The sequence below is a fragment of the Camelus bactrianus genome, chromosome 9 (genome assembly GCF_048773025.1).
Source record: "Camelus bactrianus isolate YW-2024 breed Bactrian camel chromosome 9, ASM4877302v1, whole genome shotgun sequence".
NCBI classification, from domain to species: Eukaryota; Metazoa; Chordata; class Mammalia; order Artiodactyla; family Camelidae; genus Camelus; species Camelus bactrianus.
In genome coordinates, this window is record NC_133547.1 from 14,286,431 (window position 1) to 14,310,787 (window position 24,357).

General features: G+C 39.2%; 1 protein-coding gene across 16 annotated transcripts in view; it reads left to right on the forward strand.

The window, feature by feature from the left end:
* The first annotated feature begins 2,290 nt into the window (after positions 1–2,290).
* LOC105074206 (ankyrin repeat domain-containing protein 26-like) overlaps positions 2,291–24,357 on the forward strand; it is a 51,807-nt gene continuing 29,740 nt past the window's right edge. For 2 of the 16 annotated variants that reach the window (XM_074371096.1, XM_074371097.1), the window contains exons 1-17: positions 2,291–2,614; positions 3,294–3,408; positions 3,567–3,740; positions 6,260–6,366; positions 7,664–9,339; positions 11,423–11,569; positions 12,186–12,237; positions 12,610–12,679; positions 15,327–15,387; positions 15,476–15,663; positions 16,435–16,564; positions 16,925–16,986; positions 19,488–19,581; positions 20,720–20,779; positions 21,385–21,413; positions 21,603–21,675; positions 23,447–23,692. In XM_074371096.1, the coding sequence (XP_074227197.1) occupies positions 11,506–11,569; positions 12,186–12,237; positions 12,610–12,679; positions 15,327–15,387; positions 15,476–15,663; positions 16,435–16,564; positions 16,925–16,986; positions 19,488–19,581; positions 20,720–20,779; positions 21,385–21,413; positions 21,603–21,675; positions 23,447–23,692 (1,129 nt within the window). In that variant the 5' untranslated portion in view covers positions 2,291–2,614; positions 3,294–3,408; positions 3,567–3,740; ... (1 more) ...; positions 7,664–9,339; positions 11,423–11,505. Of the gene's footprint in view, positions 2,615–3,293; positions 3,409–3,566; positions 3,741–6,259; positions 6,367–7,663; positions 9,340–11,422; positions 11,570–12,185; positions 12,238–12,609; positions 12,680–15,326; positions 15,388–15,475; positions 15,664–16,434; positions 16,565–16,924; positions 16,987–18,012; positions 18,569–19,487; positions 19,582–20,676; positions 20,784–21,384; positions 21,414–21,602; positions 21,676–23,446; positions 23,693–24,357 lie in introns of those variants that run through there. The other 14 variants (XM_074371102.1, XM_074371103.1, XM_074371105.1 and 11 more) reach the window with 12 other exon arrangements.

Genomic DNA, 24,357 nt, shown 5'->3' on the forward strand with positions numbered 1-24,357 from the left:
TTTAAGTCTGGACAAATTAGATCTTGAGTCTACAACAGAAATTTGAAGGCTTTTCTTTACCTCAGTCCACATCATTCGCCATTCAACAGAATGTGTACATACCTCTTACACTGAGGTGGGAGACGACTGTGACGATGGTGATAAAAGAAACAGTGTTATTTTTTTCCCCTTGAATTGGTTTTCAAATCCCCATTTGTGGTAGTTCACACATTTCCATTGTGCAGCTGATGTTGGCAGGGATGACAGATTTTTAACACTGAAATGGTGTGAAATTATTTCTGATAAAACCTGGAAAACAAATCTTTCCAGCACAGCCACTTGCCGACTGTGTAGGTTTCAAGTCCTTGAAGCTGTACCTTCTTGATACCTCCTTGTACTTTAATACATTGCATTGGAACCGACTACTTAGGGTTCTCAGTCCAGAGAAAAAATAAAACTTCCTCAAGGACAATAACCATTCCTTTTCACCTTTTATCCCCAGTACATACACACAGCTGTCATATCGTCAGCACTCAAGAGATGTACAGAGATTTACCTTGATGAGAAAGAAGCAAAAGCTGCTGTTTTGGGATCAGTTAGCTAAAGGTTTTTAACAGTCTAGGTCCTGTGGCTCTTCCGTATGAAGAGCAAAATATAAAAAGAAGAGAGTTTAAAAATTTATTCACCTCCCCAAGCCCGCATCATCTCTCCAAAGCCACATCTCCCCAAGTCCATGTCATCTCCACAAGTCACCATCATCTTCCCGAGCCGGCGTCATCTTTCTGAGCCCACAGCTCACCAAGCCCACATCATCTCCAAAAGCCCACGTCTCCCCAAGCTCACATCATGTCCCCAAGCCCACATAATGTCCACGAGGCCATGTCATCTCCCTGAGACCTTGTCACCTCCCCTGGCCAGAGACATCTCTCTGAGCCCACAACTCCCCGAGTCCACATCATCTCCCCTAGCCCGGTCATGTACCTGAGCCCACATCTCCCCAAGCCAACATCATGTCCCAAGCCCACATCATCTATCCAAGCCCACATCTCCCGAAGGCCACAACATCTCCCCAAGCCTGCATCATCTCCCCGAGCCCATGTGTCATGGGTGTTTTGTCTGTGTGTGTGAATGTCCTCTGAGATCACAGGACTCCTCAGGAAAGTGTGAATTTCCTTACTCGAGTATATTTAGAAAAAACACTCTTTTCAAAGGGTGCTGTACTGGATTACCTCCAAAGGTCTCTTTATGTACTCTGATTATGAAATTTAAAATGATATGTAGTCATTAATAATTGCTCATGATAATTGAATAATCCCCTCCTGCCCGCCACTGTAGGTGTGGGCACAGAAGTGCCCCTGAGAGAGTCAGCTTTAAAACATTTGCCAGTTCCTGTCCACTCAAGACCAGCTCCCAAGAGTATCGGCCACTCAGGAGGAGCTGGTGCACCGCTGCAGTTTTGATCCCGGCAGGGCCAGAAATCATAATTAGCCAGCTGAGGGAGAAAGGACGGAGCTAGGCAGGAAGAAGAGGCCTGCCCTGCCTTCCACCACTCCTGCAAGCGGTCAGCCAGCAGCGTGGCCTCGCAGAATCACTGACGTGGTGCTTTTGTATTTACATGGTTAAAAAGTCCTCAAATGTTGTACCATGCTCCTAAATAAATCTTGGATTAATTAAAGATTTAATTGGTGGAAATAAAAGCAAAAAATAAAATAAAAGTGAAGAAAGCGTGTAACATAAGGCTGAGCCACAGAGCAGGGGCAGCAGACATGCAGAAACACATTTTCATTTCATCTGCAGAGCGTGTGTTGGTTTCTCAAGTTTGTACTTAATGATGCATATTGCCACAGTCTCTGAAACCGTGAAAACAGCTTCCTACTGTTTGCATCTGCTAAAGTCCATGGAGAGTGGCTGGGGCCCAGAGGGATGCGGAAAGGAATACAGTGAGGGATAAGGAGATGGAGAGGTTTTTGGTGGGGAGCTCTCTGGGGAACGAGGCCTTCAGCATCCTGTAGTTCCACCCTACTCTAACCACTGTCACATACAAACACAACTTTCTCAGGGGCAAGCCTCACTTCTGGAAATGTCCTGAAACACTCAGCCACCTAGCACTGACATCTGAAAGGAATCTAAAATGGCCCACAAGCCATTGCAGAGATTTGAAATGGCTTAGGCTCCCACGTGCACACGGGGCACACTGGGCCTCCGGGCCTCCGTGCCCACGTGCAGGGTCACTGGCTCTGGAGGGACAGTTGAGGGGCAGTTGAGGGTCAGGTCTGTTGCTAGGCTACGAGTGTTCCGGACCAAACATTCCAAGCCTCTGAGCTTCACAGCCAAGGTGTGGCAGCGCGATCTCTGTGGCTTTTCCATAGCGCTAGCGCTGAGATTGGGAGGTGGCAAGAGGCCAAGCGGGAAGGGCGTGGTATCGGAAGGCGAAAGGCAGGATCATGAAGAAAGTGATTAAGTTCACGAGCTGGGTGGGCCTCAGGAATCTTGAGAGACCTGAGCCTTCGTACATCACCGATAAGAGTGAGCTACCAAAGCTCCACAGAGCTGCATGTTCAGGCTATGATGAAACATTGCGGAAGTTGCTGTCACGTAAGAAAAATGCCGTAGACAGCAGAGACAAGAACGGCAGGTAACAGTGGCGGGACGGCGGGGGGGGCGGACCTGGGAGGAGCTGCCAACTATGGTTGTAAAACATGAATTTTAAATTGCCTTCCCATGTCAGAGATGTTGAAGTGTGAGAAAATGAACATGTTAGAATCATTGAAGTACAGGGTTGTCTCTCATCCTTGCAGCAGCAAAGTAGATATACTCTCATTTTACTTAATTGAAATGTTGTCTTTGTGAAATAGTAACGGTAACAATTATAATATTACCTAACAATGATTGAGCTGTTATTTTGGGCAAGAAACTGCCAGACACTCTGCATAGCTTTTCATTTAAGCTTCACAGTGGCGTCCTGTAAGATAACTATCACTTCATGCCCATCTTGATGATGAGGACACGGAGGCACAGACAGGCTAAGTGAGAGCTAATGAGTGACAGTGTTAAAGTAGAAGTCAGACCCAAGTTGAGCTGAATCCCAACGGCATGCCCTTTCTATTCAAACTGGTTGTTCTTCCATTAAAGTGGTGAGTAATAAGAGCTAATACATATTGCTCTTTCTCCATAGAAAGAACTAAGATAAGAAGACTAAATGTTAGTTTTAAAGGGGTAGGAATAGCATGCTGTTGAATGTTTCCAATTACATGAATAATTGTATCTTTGAAGTAGTGTGCTCTATTCCCTAAAAAGTTCTCTCATGTTCGCAGGACTCCGCTACACTTGGCCTGCATCAGTGGCTGTCCAGGAGTGGTGGCTCTCCTTATCCAGTTCAACTGTGATCTGAATGCTCGTGACAAGGAAAGGACGACAGCTCTCATCAGGGTATGTAGCTGCCAACAGTGTCCACGTGAGATGGATTCGATTTAACTACTTATATTAAAAATTAACTTATCTGTTTTAAACATAACTGATGGAACTTGGGGAATGTTAACTAGGAATGCCTGGCACTTACAGTCTGTTTCTTGGCATGATACCAACAGGCTGTACAATCCCTGAACAGGAGATGTGCCGGTATCCTGCTGGAACACGGTGCTAACCCAAATCTTGAGGACGGCGGTCAAAACACTGCTCTCCATTATGCCATCTTGGAAGAGAGTGTGTCAATTGCAACACAGCTGCTCCGCCATCATGCAAATATCGAGGCGATAAACAAGGTATAGCTCAACTAACTTTATTTACAATATACTTGAAATACAGGGTCTTTTCTAGCTTCAAGTGTTTTATTTGTAGTAATATGTATACTGAATGCAATACATCAGGCCCTGTTGTCATGGAAACAACTCCAAAGCCAAGGCCAGGGGCTAGAGGTAGTGCCCACAGAAAGGGCAGATCTCTGTCTCCCAGCCACACTTCTACCCCAGAAGGAAAAACTTCCCCTTAGGAAGTGCCTGGGAGTGGGTCGCAGGCTCAGTGCCTACAGAAGATGAAGGCTTGCTGTGAGTGGAGTGATGTGAAGGCCTGGCTGCCTGCAGGGGCAGGCGTGCTACTGGGGATGGGTGGGAGGAGGAAGGAACACAGTACCCAGTAGGGGGAGATGGGTGACTGCACCTTGGCAGAGGAGGCAGCAAGCCACAGGCCCTGAGCACCCCAGGATCCCAGGTCCTAGAAATTGGGCAAGTGAGTTCAGGTCATGTTTGACATCCGGCAGGGTCATTCGCTTGTGCTGGTGGCCACATGGCCCTCCATGTACACCTTGGGGTCTTCCATGCTTATATATTTCATATTCTTTTCCTTTATGGTTTGCTACAGGATCTTGAGAATAGTTCCCTGTAGTATATACAGTAGGACCTTTTTGTTCATCTATTTTATATATAGTAGTTTGTATCTGCTAGTCCAAAACTTCAAATTTATTCCTCCACCACCCCCTTCCCCCTTTGGTAACCATCAGTTTGTTTTCTATGTCTGTGAGTCAACTTCGGTTTTGTAAATAAGTTCATTTGTATCGTATTTTAGAGTCCACATATCAAGTGATACCCTATGGGATTTGCCTTCCACTTTCTGACTGACCTCACTCAGTATGAGAATCTCTAGGTCCTTCCATGTTGCTGCAAATGGCATTGTTTCATTCTTTTTTATGGATGAGTCGTATTCAATTATATATAAATACACCATGCAAGATGGCAGTTTTAAACATCAAAACCCATGACATTAGTAACAAATTGGAATTGTTATAATAATTTAGTTTTGGCCAGCTTCTGAAGTAATTATCCATTTGATTAACAATCAGGCAGAATTAGATACAGGTAGATTGTAGTTTTAGTAGGCAATGGAAAAATTCTTGAAGGGGGTATTATAAGCTTTTTAAAATGTATTTATTTTACAATATCTTATGTTTTTAATTGAGGTATAGTCGATGTACTATATTATATGTTACAGGTATACAGTTTAGTGATTCACAAATTTAACTATATGCTCCACTTATAGTTATTATAAACTATTGGCTCTATTCCCCATGATGTACAATACATCCTTGTAGCTTATTTTATGCCTAATTGTTTATGCCTCTTAATCCTTAATCTTAAATATACATTTGATCAACAATCAGGGAGAATTTGACACAGATAAATTATAGTTTTAGTAGCATTGGAAAAATTCTTAAACTGGGTATTATGAGTCTTAATCACAATTTTTATTACATGTTGGGGCCCAGTGTTTTTGTGTGTAAGACATATGATACTAAAGAAAGGCAAAGTTTTACATACAAATACTTGATTTATACCGAAGTGTTGGAAACACAACAAACATAAAAACACAAGTGGGCTATAGACTAAACATGGCCCTGGATATGTTCAGTTTGTCCCCACACATTGAGTCAACATTGAAAATTTAGCAGACTCGTGCAGAAATCTGCATTTCAGAACTTCTCCTGAAGAATCAAATCTGGTCCCCCTTGAGCCGAGGCTCTTAGCAGACTGCCCTGCAGAGGGGGTCCCTTCTCAGTGGGACATGTGTTCTCCGGTTTGCTGTCCTCACCTGGGACCTTCAGTTACTCAGGTCACCTACATTGCTTCTGTAAGCATTTGAATTTACAATTCCTGTTGTATAATATATTTTGATAAATATTTCAAGATTTTAAAGACACTCTATATTAATTTATAGTCTATTTCATATTTTATAATAATCCCTTAAGAGTGGGATGGACTTTTTCAAATTAGAATTTATAAGTTGGTTTAAGGAAACCTTTTTCTTTACATGCAAATAATCATATTCTCATTGGAATGTCTGCAAGCTTTATGAGATTAGTCATAGCTATAATTGGATAGGCTATGCATGTTGCAGACAATATGGTATCTTTCTACTCAGCATGGCTCCTTAAAAATGTTTGACTCAGTAGCTAAATGGTTCTCTCTGGAGCAGTGTTTAGAGGGTCAGAAGTAGTCGTTGAGCAGTAAGGTAACTACAGAATGCCTGATAGACACTGCGATAGAAGCAAAGGTTCTTGGAACCAGCGAATGTCTTAAGTGAGTTTCAGAGAATGACTTTACAGGTAAACTTTCGAAGAGATCAAGGAGGAGCCTTTTAAAGGGAAGGAGCATAGAGGGGCAAAGAGGAAGGGGCTGCTTGTTATTTACTTTATAGTATATGTTTAAGTTCAGAGACTTAAGTTTTTAAATTCAGTTTTGAAAATTATATGTAATTTTGTACATTATCAACTGTTTTTGCTGTTTTACAGAGTAATTTGACACCATTTTTACTCGCTGTCAAGGAGAACAAAAAGGAAATGGTCAGATTTTTGATAGAGAACGGGGCAAATGTACATGCAGTCGACAACGTGCAAAGGTACAGTAGTTGGTTCTCTCTGGTTTTTTTTAAACCTTAATGTTGTTCTAGAGTAATAACAGCCAATCAGAAAGATTAACTTAAGAAGAAGAGGATTAACTTAGAATCAACACATCATCAGTTAGGTAGAAGAGCAAATATTCTGCATGGGTGTCACAAAGAACAGCATGCAGCAGGATACATCTTCCTTTGTAATAGAGACTGATGTCATTTGCAACCTGATTTTCTTGGTCGTGTGATCTTACAACAGTTCAGGGATTTCATTTTACTTTTATTAGTACGGACTTTAATATTAATTTTGCTTATGAGACAGTGTAGAATTTCTTCATTCTTTTATAATTTTTTTAACCACTTCCTGGCATATATTTTTGTCTTGAAAGATGCATATTAAACAAAGAGGAGGTTGTTTTGTCTTTTGGATGACTCTGCTTTAAATTACTTTCTTTGAAGGATACTGATGTTATTAGGTTATCACTAAGTGAGTATCACTCAGTGAGTAACTATTACCAGATACTGTGGGTTCATCAGTTTTTATCCTTTTTCATTTCTAGTACATTTTAATGTTCTTATTTTTAATTGATAATGGTAGGAGGAAGAAAAATAGCTCTAATTATTGAATAAACATTCCCTTTAAAGAAGACAAGTCATTGGTGGGTGATAAAGAGGAAAGAGCCGGGGTTTAGAGTCAGACGAGGTTGAATTCCCAGCTCTCCTGCTGGTCAGGTGTGTTGCCTGGGGGACATGACTTATCAACAAATATGTATCCTGACACGTAAAGGAGGGTCGTCGTACATCCTTCCAGGGCGGCTGTGCCTGAGAAAGACCATACGTAGACTATTCAGGTTAGTGCCGGGCACGTGCTTCTCAGCGTTTTAACTGCAGCCGTGACTAGTTTTACTGCCATTTTTATTCATATTACTGTTTTCAGCCTGCAGACAGCTTCTCCTTACGTGACCTCTAGCTGATTTTAAAGTATTATATTTCAGACTAGGGAAGAAATGGGGAATCCTTTGTTTAAATCTTTACCTACTTCAGACAAGTGACCTCAGCATCCTTTCCTGTCCATCAGAGGACTTTAAATTAGCAACTTCTACTTTGTGCTACCCAAGTAGGACAGGAGGCTTCTTTTTATCCCTCCATTTTGGCCTTGGAGGTAATTTGCAGAGATGAGCACTTGAGCATGTAAATGGTCAGTTCTCCAGGGGTGGGCAGGATATTAACTTGGTAAAATAGATCAAGTTAACTGTTTAAGTGAAGCTAAGTTCCTAAGGGTGAAGTTCTCTCTTTTTTCTTTTAGATCAGCGCTCATCCTTGCTGTATTTCATGACTCCCCAGACATAGTCAAGTTACTTCTTCAGGAAGGTGTTAGTCCCTATTCTCAAGATTCACGCGGATGGTCTGCTGAACAATATGCTTATTCTAATGGGTTTGAACAGTAAGTGTTTACATTAAAATGGCAAGTATCTCTTAACTGAGGTTGGAAATGACCTAACTGTTACTTGTTATGTGACAGGTGAGAGTTCGTAGTTGGGAGCAGGCACTTTGGGGATGGCAGTGAGACACTCCACATCATCAGCTGGAAACCAGCAAAAGGCCAGACTAGTGAGATGGAGCAGTGGGCACAGGGTTCTTTATCTCAGGCTTTGTAAGACCTTTATCCTTAGGGATCCTATTGTTCTCCATTTCATTCCAGTGTAACCCCTGTGCATGGGGGTACAAATAATGTCACATACCTGATTTTTCTAATTCTTTAGGTCTTGAAATGTTTAGTTGAGCAGAAAATCCTGTATGTTCCTTTGGGGACTTTCTTCTATAATCTTCCTTTTGAATTTTCCAAGAGCCTGAGGGATTCCCTAAGATCACAGTGACAGTCCTCTCCCACAAGGCATTGGGGCAGGGCGAGGGCATTCTAATCATTCTCTTGTTTCCCTTGATTCTGTTGCTGCAGTGTTGGTACTAAAACTGGTTTTAACAGGATCTCCTTGGCAGCTGAGTCTGGGGTCTGGACGTTGCTCTCTAAAGACCTTTACTAAAATTTTAAAAGAAGAAAAGGAAAAAGAAACTGGTCCTGCAGTCGGGTCATGATTGACCTCTGCCCCTGGGATGCCTGTGCTGATCCAGTTTCCGTGGTCTTCATGGTGATCGACACGTAAACCAGCGTGACAGCTTGTTTAGTTCTCATACATATGCTTGTATGAGGTCATATATTTATAAATAAGTTTAGCTACAAATTATATAGTAGCTGAGGTGCCCTGAAGTATAAACCACGAAGAACAGCTAATCACCATAATTTGTAACGTTGTCCTGAAAACTGCCACATTTAAATATTACACCTGTGAAAAAAACACACAGTGGGTTTTATTTGGGATTCTCAAATAGTTCCAGCATTAAAGTTCAAGAACAAATTATTCCATTCTTCCACGCTTTCTCTGAGCATCTGGGGGGGGGCACATTATCTCATTAAATCTTCATAATACTCTTATGAGTATTAATAACTAACTGCCTAAGAAGTCAGTAAGATACCAGTTGTATAAAGGAAGACTTTGGGCTGAAGAGAAGCAGCTTTTCCAGGAACAAATAGCTGTTGGTTATAGAGCTGGGACTTCTGACTTTGAGACACTTTCCATATGTCAGGCTCACTCTAGATAACTTACTGCACTGTACTGCCCTCAGTTCCTGACTACTTCACTTTAATTTTTTTCTTCTTTAATTACACATGTTAAATTTAAATGTTTGTAGATTGTACAAGTTTGACGTATATGGGACAATTGAAGTTTTGATATCTCTGATAATTATCTGAAATAATCTAAGAATTTAATATATTTGGCAATTATTTTTCATATTAGTATTCAAGTAGTAATATTTATTTATCACATTATTTTATATATAGCATTTACCAGCTGATTTTCGACTACAGAGAAGGAAAGATACCAAATACTCCCTCTCAAGATAGCCATCTGGGACAGATTTCAGGTAATAAGTTACTCTTGTTGGTCCTACCATAGATAAGGAAGTAAGACTGAGGAACTTTTGATAATGAAAGAGCAGTAAAAAAAAGCCAGTGTGTAAATTTCATGTATGTTTCTATTTTTTAATTAAGTTTTTCTTAATGGTCTAGTATTCAGAATTATTTAAGAAGATAATTGTAGGTAATTTAAAATCTGAGACAATACTGTCTGAAAAGAAATTCATTTATTTAATCATAGCCCCTGAAATCCCATATTATATCTTTGTGTAAATAAGGAAAACGTTTTTTAACTTTGTTGTACATTTCCTCTAACTTTATAACAAATTGGCCTTGGTATAGAACTGGATCTTTAGTTTTTATAGCGAATGGATTACATTGGGTGAATGAATGCTAGTTATTGCATAGTGATTAATCTCACTAAAAAAGTTACTGTCTTTAAAACGGAACTCGGCAGTGCCTTCCTGGTGCTATAAACAAATGGCCAACAATTAGAACTGCACAACTGGGCAAGTGTGCAGCATACTAATAAGAGATTGTTTTTTAAAGATACCTAGTGATAGCGCAGAAGTCAGAAAAGCAGTGCCTTGTTGAGAAGCACTGGTTACTTTTTGCATCATTATACCAACAAGGTCTCACTCGGTTGCCAATTTCATTCCTCATAAGTGCAGACAGAATGCGATATGTTGACTTCATGAGAGTGAGATGTTTTCTTATTTTTGGGGGGGATACTTGTCTTGAAACTCTAATTTTCTTAGGAAAAGTTTCTTTGTTGCCATTAGTTAAAGGGTTGTCATAATAAATACTCAAATAGCACAACTCAGGACTCAGCAAATTGCAATAAAAGCACAGAAATACTTCACATACAAAAACAAAAAACAAAAGATGACTGTTCTGCCTAGATGTGACCCCTAACGTGCTGTTCAGTCTGAACTGTATGAGGGCACCTTAAACTTAGTAGACCTCGATCAATGATAGAACATCTGTTGTAGAAAATACAAAGATGGAATAGACAGAGTTTTGGCCTTCAAGGTGCTCATAACACAATAGAGTTGTCCCTGGTTAGTGTCTGTATGTTTTTTTAAAACAGGATTGTCAAAGAAAACATTCTTATCTGTGAATTCACCCACTTGACAGATGACTATCAAGTGTGCTTTAGGTACTAAGCACCACTCTGACGTTCCAGAATGCAAACAGGTCAAAAGCACAGTTCCTGGCCTCCAGGAGCTCGTTACAGTCATCACCATTTTTATGATTGACTTGACTTTATTCTGTGCTCTTGTGTCCCAGAGCCCACTCAGACTTTGTAACTGTCTTTATGTATTTTTTATTGATATTTAATATGTCCCAGGTACTTTAAGTGCATGGTGAGGAAGGGAGTGTTTTAAAAGTGGGTAGGATGTCAGGTAAGCATGCAGAGCGAGTAGAAGTTTGCCAGGGAAGGAGGCAGAAGGACAGTGTTTGGTGGGCAGAACATCTTTCAAGATTACATTTGGTAGAAAGGACAGCAATGCAAACACTAAGATGTGCCGGTGAACTTTGCAGGATCTATGAGTTTCATTTTGTTGGTGCAAAAAGGATGCTGTAGGAATGGTTGGGAATGAGGTGACTACCTAGCTCAGGCACGCTTCTGAAAGCCTTTCTAGTACTATAGGAAGGAGGAGGTCTGCTGTAGACCTTAAGAAATTTGTCAGAATGCTTTTAGCTGCAAATAATAATAGGAGACCTAAGTAACAGTGGCTACAGCAACAGGAACCAGGGTTGTTTAGAAGGTTCAGTGATGTCATCAGGATCCCAGATGCTGTCCCTCCTTCAGCAGTGAGGCTGCTGGCGTGTGATGTCGCCTTTCCTGGTCTGCTGATTGGCAGCAGCTCCAAGCGTCATCTTCTCACATGACAGTATCCGCAGGCGAGGAGGGCTGCTTCTCTCTGCATGTTTTCTGTTAATGAGGAAGAAAATAGAGACGCTTCCGGTAGGCTTCCCCTAGCATCTCACTGGCTGTGTTACATCACATGCTCATTCCTAAAAGCCACTGGGGAAGGAGATGTATTTACTGTGATGACCGCAGAATAATCATTTCTCTTTTTGCAGCTGAGAATTTACCTTCTTCGCATACTGGGGCAGAAAATACCCAAGAAAAGTTGCAGTTGTCCAGCAAGGACAACGAAGAAGACATGGCTGCCGAGCTGGGAGGCAGCAATGGCAGCTGCACGGATTCACTGAAGAGTGTTGAGAAGAGTAAGAAGATTTGATTTGAGTCTTAGGGTTTCCTGGTTATGACACAAAGCAGGGATGCACAAGGTTTTTCTATAAAGGGCCAGAGAGTCAATATTTTAGGCCATGTGGTGTCTGTCACATCTACTCATGTCTGCCATTGCAGTGTGAAAACAGCCCTAGGCCATATGTGAGTGAATAGGGATGACTGTGCCCAGATAACACGAGGCTGACAAAGCCAAATGGCAGGGTGGGTTTGTCCCATGGGTATCGTCCAGAAACACCATGCTATGTAAGTTTGACATTGTCAGTTTATGATACTGATTCTACTAGTGATTATCATTTTTCTGAGAGTCTCACAAAGTTTGGTTGGGATTTTGGTCCTTGTAAGCAGCAGTTCACTCTAAGATAGCAAATTTTGTTAAATATCTTTTTTTTTTTTTGATAAATGTAAAGGAGGGGAAGTGGTTTTTATTCATTAATTTCCCACCAGGAGTATACTCAATATTCACTCGAGTGTGTAGTCTCCAGGTGTGGTCCCAAAGAAATGCTTTTTAACAAAACATTGGTCTTATACTTTTAGTATTCTGTATTTTTCTATTGCTGATACAAAAATCTATTTTACTTTTCTCTTTAATAGAGACTTTAAGGGTTAAGTTTCCATTGAGGATTGAAGATCTCTCTGTAAGCAGGTAGGATTTTGTGGATTTTTAAAAATTATATGTTGAGTAAGGGAACACAGAGAAAAGAAACAAGGTTTGTTGAGTGTCCTACTCTGGGTTAGACACTGTGTTGTGTACTTCACATTTGTTACCTCATATAGTCACCGCAACAGCTTTGCAGAGTAGCTGTGCTGTTGTAGCTTACTTCTAGGTAACTAGGCAACTGTAGTTCAAGGAGGTTGACTAGTTGACCCATGATTCCATGGTTAACAAGTAGTTGACCTGTGACTTGACCATCAGGCAGCCTGGCTCCCAAATCTGCTTTCTTATCCCTCAGCATAGACTTTTGTTTGTTTAAAGAAATGAACTCACTCATTTTTGATGTGTATTTTTGCTCCAAAGTGTTTCATCCATATATTGTATTGATGATTCATCGCATTCAGCAGATGATGACGCAGATCTTGCTCCCAAGGTAAAGTGCTCTCTTGTGAAATTAATGTTTCTGCTCTGAATTTAGTTTTGTGTAGTATTTACTCTTAAAATTTAGCAGTGGTCTGCCTATCATTGTTCTATGTTTGTGTTGAAAAGTTGGTCAGAGTAAACAATTTTATAAAAATACGACAGCTTGATTTTTTCTTTTCTTACTTTGGTAAATACTGAAGATGAGGCTGAAGCAAAATGGACCAGAAAATATATAGTGACAGGAAAACCGTGCTGTGAAAAGGTTTCCCACGATAGAGGAAGTGTGTAGCTTGGCCAGGGATAGGGGTTCTTGGATTTTAAACCACACTGATGGCACTTATATAATACTCATGCCTCAGGGACATCTTCAGTGCACACAGCTACTCTCTGTGATAATCATGGGCTGTTCCTGGGGCCATTGAGTTCCAATACTACATAGCATGTGTCTTTTTTTTCCCCCCGCCTTGGACACTTTTTATTTTGGTAGCATAGAGATTTTAGGAAACAGGTTTTTGTTTGTTTGTTTGTTTTTGTTTTTTTAACCTCATTTCTACCTTTGGTTCTGCATTAAGACTAAAATAATAGTTGAAATTATAGAAATTTAGAAATTAAAATTCTGTTTCTCAAAACCCATATTATAAAGAGATTCCTCTGTGTTTTCTAAATTATCCCATTAAGATTTCATTCAAAACTCTTCATCTAATTGAAGAATGCATGTTTTCCCTAAAATAACAACCAGCTCTCTAGGTAGACTCTTAATAACACCCATATGATGAAACCTACTTCAGAATTCTTTTGTATTATAGTTTTAAAAAGTATGTCCAGTCCTCGTGTCCCATTCTAAAATTTCAAGTTTCAGACATTTTGTAGTATAGTTATTTACATATTTATTTTATAGCCCCTGCATCAGTATACGCCGCTAGAGAGTAGGAAACGTAGTTGTGCATTTCCTGGAGCACCTAGAAATATAAGAAACATTTTAGTATCTTTTGAATGTGAATGCATGAGGAGACATGGAATTCTGTATCATGTTGCAGATAATATAACATGCACACTCTATCATAATGAAATCTATCGGATGGTACAGGTAATATAATATGTGTACTATGTCATAATAAAATCCATTTGATTTCCAAAAATATGACTTAAATTTGTATTCCCTCTGTTTAGGTTGTAAAAGTTCAGTTGTTATGAGAGGAAATATGTCATAAATGCCGAGGAAATAGATAAGAAGTGTATGATAAATAGGAAAAGGTTACAGTCTGTTTTTCAGTATCCACCAATTGTGAGCTTAGAATTTGAGATGAAAACTCTTTAACCTTCTTTTTAGCCCCATCTCATGTTCCATTCAATATATCTTTTCAAGCTATGTATTCTCCTTAGAATCCTGATTACCAGTTATCTCTCTGGAAAGTTGATGTGTTAGGAACTTTGAAAAATCTATTTCTCTCTCTCCCTAATAACAATTTACAGCATTCAGGTAGTGAGAGACGACCATGTTCAACTGAATGCCTAACAGTGACAAAATTTAACCATTTATTATAGTAGTATTGACAAACAAACAGTTGTAGAGAAATTCACGTCAGTATTACTGGGGATACACTATGAACAAAGTCCTCTGTTTTATATATATGTTTTATATATCATCTATTTTGATATTTTTAAAAATTTTGCTGAAGAACAATATATGTACTTGCATATATAATTTATATTGTTTTATATAATAAAAAGGTAAAACAGAGGCTTTCATTGATAGTATGTACCTAACAATACTCATACATCACTGATCTATTATATATATAAATGCTGAAATATATATATCCCCACATGCCTTGTTATAATTACATTTCCCTTTTTTTCTTGTCTTATGTTTGTTCTTGACTAGTCATGTCTCATGTTGCCTTTTTTCCCTCCTCCCCCAATTTTTTTTAATGATTTGCCCCAAACCTAATATTTCTTTCCAGAAAACACTTCTTCAGTGTCTGTTCTTTCAGTCCATCTCACTCTGCCTCTGTGACTGTATTTAGTTAGAGCTTTCTGTTTACTATGTGTGTGGCACTCACTCATGAGTCATTGCCCTTCAGAATTACTTTTGTTTTTAATTCCTCTTTCCTAGAAGTAGCTGAATTTAAACAATCATTTGTCTTTAGCTTTTTGGCAAATGGAATACAAGTAGCTTATACTGTTTGCTGTTCTAACTCATCCAAATAAGATACTGCTAAAAAGTAAACTCTCATATTTCCCCATGAGAGATTATTCACACATATATACATCATGCAAGCACATTTCAAAATAGAACAATGACTTTAAATTTCTTAATGTTAGTTTTTTCAATAGGACTCTAAACTGTCAGGGATAAGTTTTTGTTCTAGATCATTTTGGTCAAGAAAGTCATCTAATGGATTCCACAGTGTTTGTATAGTAATCAATGAGGGGTAAGGAAAGTAACATTTTGGGACTCCTCAGATCAACTTTCATAATCCTCACCCCATGAGAAGATGTAGGTTGGTAAAGGTCACAACCAGGATTTGAATCCATATCTGAATGACTCCAAAGCCAGTGCTCTTTGTGTTAGATCCTCTAGGAATGGGGAATGTTATAATTATTTTATTCAATTTCATATTTCTTGTTCTTAAAGCTGTTATTTTCCTCTCTAGAATGTCTGCCATCCAAGGTTCGCAAAGCCGATTCAGGCCTGGCAAGAACCCACGATAAACAGTGAGTTATTTGAAGAGTGTCCTTCTTGTGTTTTCACTGACTAGAAATTATAGATAATTTCATCTACCGTACCTTGTTTTCACTACAGCAGAGGCAAAAGATGGTGTTTTGATACCAGGAACTAGCACCTACTTTGAGGACAATAATTCTGATCAGAAAACTGAAGATGTGGTTACAACCTTTCCCCAACCATCAACCGAAGTTCCAGGCTTTTCTCATCCTGCCTTCCCAGCACCGGAACCTCTCCCATCTTCAGCAGTCTTTGGTGTTACAGAGGTAAGCCGTTTTATTTTTAACTTGTTCCTCCTGTGCTTTTTCCCATACCGTCCCCCTGATTCTCATGGGGATGAAAAGGATCCTACACAGAAATGGAAGTCCTCAAGATCACAATAGAAAACAGAGTGATAACAAGAGAGGCACATGTGCAGGACTGAGATTTGTAAAGTTTGGTGGCAATAAACAGTTCTCAAGTGTGCCATTAAGAAAGGAAAGAACAAGAAAGCAACTGAAAAGAACAGCTGAATGAATATGAAGATGGGCAGGAGTACAAAGGGGAAGGATTCATTTAATAAGGATGAGATTAATATAAAGATAAATGAGTGTCAAAATGAGAGAGATTATTATACACGCACAGCAGAAATAGTGGGGTTAAGTGAGAGCGGGAGCTCTATAGTACAAATTATGATGGGAATAATCTCAAATTCAAATTAAGGGAAGGAAAATCAGGTCATGGAAAATGCTCAGACTCTTCTGAAGGACATATAGCTAATTTTATGAACAATGGAAAGAAAATTTGATCCTCACCTTTTTTCTTTTTGGCTATACTTGTCTGTGTTGATTCATTTTCATGTGTCTCTACCTCTCCTAGAATATAGAGCAGAATCTGTCTTTTATACATATTGCCAGCTTCTCCCAGGATAATGCCTATGATCTCATGGATACAGTAAATATATGTTGTCTTCCTGACTGATTGACTGAATGACCAAGTGCAGGAATATGATGTTTTCTGAAGTTGGGTTTTTGTTACATTTTGTTTTGTTTTTATAGGAAGAAGCAGCAAAGCCAAAAACTGGTGGAAAAGAGAACGGCACTCGGACTATTAACAGTGTCCTAAAGGAGCAAGCAGATCATAACAAATTGGTTTCTATTGATGGAGCACATAAAAATGACAAAGGTGGTAAGTTAGTGCACATCTGTGGATTTCCTTCTCTGCTTAAAAGCTAGTATGGTTGGAGGGGGGAGGGTATAGCTCAATTCCTGGTACCTCAATTAAAAAAAAAATAAAGTAAAAAATCTGAAGTGTGTAGATCCAAATATGATACAATTTTCTTTTCAAGTGTCTTTCTTTTGCCACCTTTCTTCATAAATATCCCAACTATGACCAAGTTTTCTTCCAGAAAATGCTTCAACCCTCTGAAATTCTTTTCTGCCACTTTATTTTATTGACATAGTCATGAATGAATATAGGCTTATAAATGTATTTCAACTTCCCAGTGGTACGTGTTCTCATTAATGTATCTGTGACTACATTTTGTAGGCCCAACCTCAGCATTAGGATTAGAAGAAAATGAAGGTGTAGAACCATCCTGGGACTCTGAGGTACTGTCTTCTATTATTATTTTCTAATATAAGCATTGCGTGATGTTAAAACATAAATGGAGGGATGTTTTGACTTCACTTTCTCACCTTTGCATTTCCCCAGCAAAATTGTTCCCTCATATATTTAACCTGCACTTAGTAAAATCATACCATGCTACATGTCATACCACTGCAGAGTGAACTTCTGTTAATTTTCCAGACTCACCTAATGAAACGGGTGTATGTAGTGCAAAAACCAAGGCTTAGAAGTCACAGGGAATCGGTTTGGTCTCTGAAGTTACATTTTCTAAAAACTAATGAATTATTCTTGGTCAGCCTGTGACCAGATGTTTGTTTCTTTGTTATAAATGGATGTGTAAAACTCCTAGTGAGATTCAGAGAGAAACAAGTTGCATTTTTTAAAAAAAAGTGTTTTTCTTTGTTTGTTTAACCACTTTGACCTTGAAAAGACAGTGCCTGTGAGTTGAAAGTGTTATTATATTTGGATTGTCAGGTAGATCTGCAACGAACATTTCAGGAGAAGAAAAAGCATGGGGAATAGTAATAAATACATGGTGTTAAAATGCCAGCAGTTTGGTTTAGTGATGTTTTACTGAGGACAGCCCAGTTTGGGCAGGGAAAGTAGTGTGCACTGAGTACTTTTATGGCGACCGAAATGAAGGAAGCTAAGTGCAGGGTAGTGGTGACCTATTCCAAGGTGATAGCCGTGGAAAGAGGTCAGAAGAGCCCAAGCCCTTGGATCTCGGCAGCTCCTGCCTAGTGGCACAGCACTGTACTTGAAGTCAGCAGACGTGGTAGCATCCAGGTTCTGACCCACTGTGGGATCTTGGGAAAACTTGTCTGACTTGTTTGAATGTCAGTGACCTCGTTCAAAAATATGATATTGACACCTAAACCTCAGGTTATGTGTCATGAACAAAAATGTGGTAACAAATGTGAAAACACATTGTCAGCTGTAAAGGGTGCTATAGAAATGTAAGACAGAATGATGACAGTGACCACTAGTGACCTACTAAAATCTTGAGGACGCTTTTTTAAAATTTGAAGGATGATAAGATGGGAAAGTTAGAGCGGGCACGGGATTTCTCATTTGAGGTATGTTGAGTGTCGGTGGGCTGTTATCAGACATTTCTGATAGGTATATAGTGCTTTGGTACTTGGTGACCTCTGGGTATGTTAGATGTTTTGACCTTAAATAAATTCCTGTTCCTGAACACCAGCTATGCATCGGGCCATTAGACACTGAATGTAGCAGTTGAGGGGTTAGGCTGTAGTGGCAGGAACAGAAGAACAAGTAAACAGGAACCGTTTTTCAGGGACAGTAAGTCCTTCTATGAGGAACGTGGGGAGAGTTAGGTTAGACAACCGTGGGGGAGTTTGTAGTTAGGACTGGGGTGGAGTAAGGGTGGAATTTAGGTAGTCAGACAAGAGCTGAGTGTGACCAAAGCTGCCAGGTGACGGACAGGAAGGAGCCAGCACACGAAGGTCCAGGGGAGGGATGTTCCAGACAGAGAGAACAGCGGGTCCCGTCTGTTCATCACGGTGCTCCAGCATCTTGGAGTGGCCAGGAAGCAGCAAGTGGGTAAGCGTCCTTAGCATCACCTTTATCATTGGTGTGTGTAGAAAAGACAACGTGCATGATAAGGGCCTGGCATGTGCAGATGGTCAATAAACAGTGTTCTTATTCTTCCCATATTAAAGTAAAGCTTATGGTACTTTTTGAAGAGCTGCATAACTACATTTAAAATTTTTCTGCTGTTAATTTAAGCATAAATGTTTTTCTTTCTACTTTGCTACCTTATTCAACTCTTTTTCCTATCAATGAAAGTTTTATCAAATAATAGTTAGATTCTGCTAAGCCTTTGTTTACTGAAGTGTAGCAGTTTCCACAGTGTTCTGTTAATACTCAACATGACAGACTCCAAGGCTTCTTTTCATGCCAAGTGTGTTATTTTAATACTAAAGTCAATATCTGCCCTAAGAAACATTTTAAATTTATAGCACATATACTTATTAAAGGATATATTTAAATATGTATATTTTTAATTTTATTTTTTATTGAAGTGTAGTCAGTTCATAATGTTACTTTCAAGTGTACAGCAAAGCAATTCAGTTATACATATAAAAATATTTATTTTTTAAAAACGTCCTCTTCTTTTGTTGAGGAATGCAAAATGGAATTAGGCGTTTTGAAGTTAATTCTTTGTTGAAATCTGCACGTCAGTATTTTGTCTGTGAAAATGTTTGCCCTGGCTTTCCATGCTCAGTTCACAGAGTCAAAAGCCAACTGAAGATAAAAGATAGACTTCATCTAGAGAGTGTATATGAAATTTTCTATTTAAATGTTTGGGTTTCTAGGATATGCTTGACTTGTTTTTTAATCTAATTGCTTTTAAAGTAGGAAATTAAAAAATAATAATAATAAGGTTGGAAACAAATATTTTCTTAGAAAGGGATTAGGAAATCTTTATGCAATTCATTATTAATATTAATTTTAACAGAGTACCACCAAGGTTCAACTACCGAACTATGTTGATCAGTTATCTGGAGCTGCAGGTCAAGGAGAAAAACATACATTAAATGGACAAATAGAAAGTAAGCACTGTATTTTATAAAAAAGTCATTTGACAGAATGTTGATTTAAAACATGAATTAGGATATATTCTCTCAGCCAAAGAAAATCACCTGTTGAACATATAGTGAGAAAAAAGAGGAGATAAAGAGGTAAATTGTATATCTTATCAGGTGTCAGCAACGATTAAAGTAGAATGCTGTTTGAGGAGCTCAGTTGTTAGTTTTCTTTCAAGATGCTCTGTGATCTGAGGACAGCCAGGAAATCAGGAGGAGGGAAGGAGGGAGTGAAGAATGAGAGAGGCAGGGAGGAGGGGAGAAAATGAATTAAAGGGAGGGGGGTCCTTGGCAGGAGGTGGTAATGTAGAATAGTTCTTTAGAAGAAGGAAGAGAAGAGTGTTTGAGATGAGATGGGTATGAAGTGAGCTTCTTCCAGCACCAAAGCTTGTCCGGGAAGCACAGCAGAAAGTTCCACTCCCCCAGCCCCCTGATCATTAGGAAGGCGGTGAGGACTGCGGTACCTGATCACGCAGAGCTGGGGGTACCTACCATGGATGAGCATAGGCATGTGTGGTCAGCTGTAAATGTCTGGACCTTCGTGTCATGCAGCGTGTTGCTGCCATATAGGATGGTGTCTCAGAGGTCAACAGAAGAGTGGGAAAGAGGAAGAGAGCAGGGTGCATTTCGGGGAGGTCAGGGGACTGGAGCCTGGTAAAGAGTCCATTGGAAAGTCTGCAAATTCTGATGCAGCTTTTGGGGAAGTGTTACAGGGAGGCGCGTGAGGCTTGATTTCAGAAGGCTCAATTAAATCCAAGTGCTGTAGAAGCAGACTCGGTATAGACCAGAGTTTCTCAAATTTTACTCAGTCACCTGGGGACCCAGTGAAAACTGCACATTCTGAGCTGTTTCTAACAATCTCAGGTGATGCCCTCATTGCTGGTCTTCAGACCACGCTCAGAGGGTAGACTTGTGTATAGAGGAAACAAAAGAAATTAATAATGTTCTTTCCATAAATGTTAAAGTTATTATTTTCAGTGAATACTACAAAGGTTTTGAAATATAAAAGACTTTTAATATCTAATAATTATGTGGCAATTAAATTTTATTTTTGATCATCAGATTTCAATATTGAAAACTCAGTATACATTCTTTCTTGCATGAGTGGATCAAGAAACTTCGATGGCTAGAGGATCCAAGAAATGTAGGCATACCAATAGCCCATGTGGGTATGGAAAACAATGAATATTTTCATGAACTATTATTCTACAAGTGTGTATCCAAGCTGATCAATTCATCACACTTTGATGATAAGTGAATTGCACATTCAAATAAACTGCCATCACAACTGTGGACTTCCTAAATGATAGGACAAGTTGAAGAGCATGATAAATACTTGTAGTCTAATGGTGACAGTCTCATGAACGCTGTGCTGTTGCATTTTACCATCAGCTTTCACATTTGTCTTCTTGGAGCCCTGATTTGTTCTTCTGATTAAAGATCGCTTTTCTCCTCCTCAGGCAGCATGTTCACATTGGTATATGTGCACGTTTGTATCTTATAAAGTCATTTGAAACATAATCGTACTTTTGAAATCTTAACTGCATGTTTTTTTCAACCTATATTCCTGTTCTTTATTCAGTATCTATAATGGATTCATATTTCTGTCTTGTTGCTTTCCTAACTGCCCCTCAAAAACGAAATACCAAAACCAAATGTATTCATTTCCAAAGCAAGCATGAGGATTGTGCTAAGTACTGAGTCTGAATGAATGGATAGTTGGCTTTCATATTTACATGTAATTGATTATGTGTCCCTTTTGGCTTTTAGATTCTACTGAAATGCATCCTAACTTGAAGGTAAAAACTTTTATACTTTTATCATGAAATTTTTTCTAATGAGGGTAATGGGAATTTAGCCTAGGACCTCATGCACTGTTAAACAGGCACACTTCCACTGAGCTAAACAATGCTCTCCCCCCCTTGAATTATTGCTACAAATTGTATCAAATGTACATTATTAATCGGTTTGTTTCAAAAACCATTCAGCCTGCAGTTGGAGTGAAAGATTCTGTTCCTAATAAAACAGGAGAAATGAAGAATTTACAAACATTCAAATCAGGTAAATTTTGCAATACAAATTTAACTCTGAAATGAAGTACAGTCTTCTTATTCCTAATTCCTTTCTTTTTTTCAAATATAATTGAAAGATGACATAAATAAGGCAGATGTTATAATTGGCATCCATGATTGAATAAAATATATAAGCATAAGAAAAAGATTTTTTAAAACGTCAGTTTTGACTCTGCTGTTTCTATTGATGTTCGGAGACACTGAAGTGCTCAGTTTGGACCCCATATTTCTTAGGGATTCTGAGAGATTGATTATTAGGTTCTAAGGTTTTTCCAGGGTTTTAAAGTGCTTAACTGAATTCTGACCTTTACGTAGGGTAAAGCTTCACTTGCTAACATGTCAGTCATATTTCACTTTAATTATTTTAGTGCTGTCACATTGATGATATTTATTTATTTCTGTATTTATTTATTAATGGAGGTCCTAGGGATTGAACCCAGGACCATGTGCATGCTAAGCATGTGCTCTACCACTGAGCTATTTCCCTTCCCCAAAGATCTTAAGCCAACTGGATGTTTTGATTAGCACTGTGTGTGTGTGGAGGGGGTGGTGTCTTTGATTATTAAAAATGATGGAAGTAATTAGTCCTACCTTAATATTTGGTAGAAACGATCTTTTAAAACACTAATCCTGAAAGTTTTGGGGTTTAGGATTCTTTTTATACTATTAAAAATTATTGACAATTCCAAAGAACTCTTAACTGGTTTGTATCTATTGATGTTTAATATTATTAGAAACTAAAACTGAAAGATTTAAAATACAAGCACACACCAACATTCCATTAGCCATTAGAGCTATGATGTTATCACATGTCATGTATCTGGAAACCTCCACTGCACAATTAATGGAGAATGAGAATGAAAATAGTATTCAGTATTATTGTGAAAATAGTTTTGACCTCGTGGACTCCCTAGACGGAGGGAACTTGGGGCTGCAGGGCTTCTCAGATGACATTTGAGAACAGCGGTTTTAAACAGGGTTCATGGATGTGAAATGATACAGGGGCCCTTGTGATGAAACGGGCTTTAAAGTTCACTTCTACATTTCTTACCTTTTTTTCTTTAACTTGTCTTAAAAAGTTTAAATCTGACAACTTAATTCTTTTAAAAAAAGGAAAACATTTTTGTTACATATTTCCTGTCTCGTGGTACCCTGTACTCTTTGGATCTAGTTTGTACCTTGACTTATCCTATTTTTATATGGAAAAAATTAGTCACTCAAGGCTATCTTTTCTTAAATAAATTGATGATGTTTATCCAAGCATTAAGGAAAGAATTCTGAAGATATTGGTACATTGAGGAAAGACTGTGTCATTGTAATTAAAGTAGTACAGTTCATTAAGTTTTCTTAAACCCATGTCTCTAGGACACAATACTGCCATGCATATTTAAACGTCCCGTAAATGGCTGGTTAGACATCCATTTGGTTAATGAAAAAATTCATATGTTGAAGACTCATAATTATTCATAAAGCTCTTATGGTATATAGACTGTTTAATAGAGAGTGTGAGTTAATCCAAATAAGAGATACTAGAGAATTAAAAGTAGAAAAAAGAGAGACAGTGGCTCCCTATGTGAACAGCAGTGACATGTATAGTACAACCAGCTGGGAAGGAGCTGTGTGTTCGAGAGGAGAGGAGGATGTGGGGCTGCGGACGGACTTGGGGCTGCTGCTCTGGAAAGACAATTTATACAAGTTAGTCAAGTTTGTATTGTTATTCATATTCTAATAAGTGGAAACTTTGTTTTCGGATTCTTCAGACTGGGATTCTACTAGTTTGAGACCCAATAAAGTGGCTGGTCAAAGAGCTGAGCATTTGGAAGTCAATAAATGTCCGTTGCTATCACAATCAGTGACCACAGACCAGTCAGCACCCACAGAACTGAGGCAGACGGCCCTAGTAGATAAAGACCAGATGAATATTGGAGCCATGTCTCTGTCAGAAAATGCAGCGCTCCGTGGCCTGCGTGAATCACAGCTGCCAGAGAACAGAAGCAGCAAAGAAGGTAATAAAGCAGCACAGAGAGTTAGCCGTAGTCCACCTGTGCGTGGCTTCGCCATACTCTGACTTTGCAGAAATCACTTTGTGGCAAGATCACGTTTGTGTTTACTCTTTTTATGCAACCTAGAACCAGACAATGCTTTTTGGCATGACATTTACATTCATCCTCTGACCAAAGAAGCATATTAAATAGCAAAGAGGGTTAGGAGAAAGTAAGTTCGTTGAGACTAGTATTCAGCACACTCCTGAGAGCCGGTAGGAGGATGGTGTCTAGAGCTTTCTGACTAGTTGGGAAACCTAGGTGGCCATCCACAGATTCCCTTCTCAAAGTATGGTTTCTTAGCTTTATTTTTATCTAGCTCTGAATTTATAAATAGTAGTTACAGCTATATTCAGCACGTAGAGTGATCTATCTCAAATGCACACATGACCATGAAACACTCTTTAAAGCATATTAATGTCCAGGCATCTTACAGGGACAGGCAAGGCTTTTGTGGTCTGACTTCGGCCTGGCTCTCCATCTCTAGCGCCCTCTGTCTGTCCTTTGCTCTGGTGTTCTGAGCTGCTGGTGATGCCCTCCTCACCTGCCCTGGATTTCACACAAATATTGACCCTCTCGTGTGCGTCTCTCCCTTCCTGCCCAGCCTTGCGTGTTCTCTTGCTCTCCTG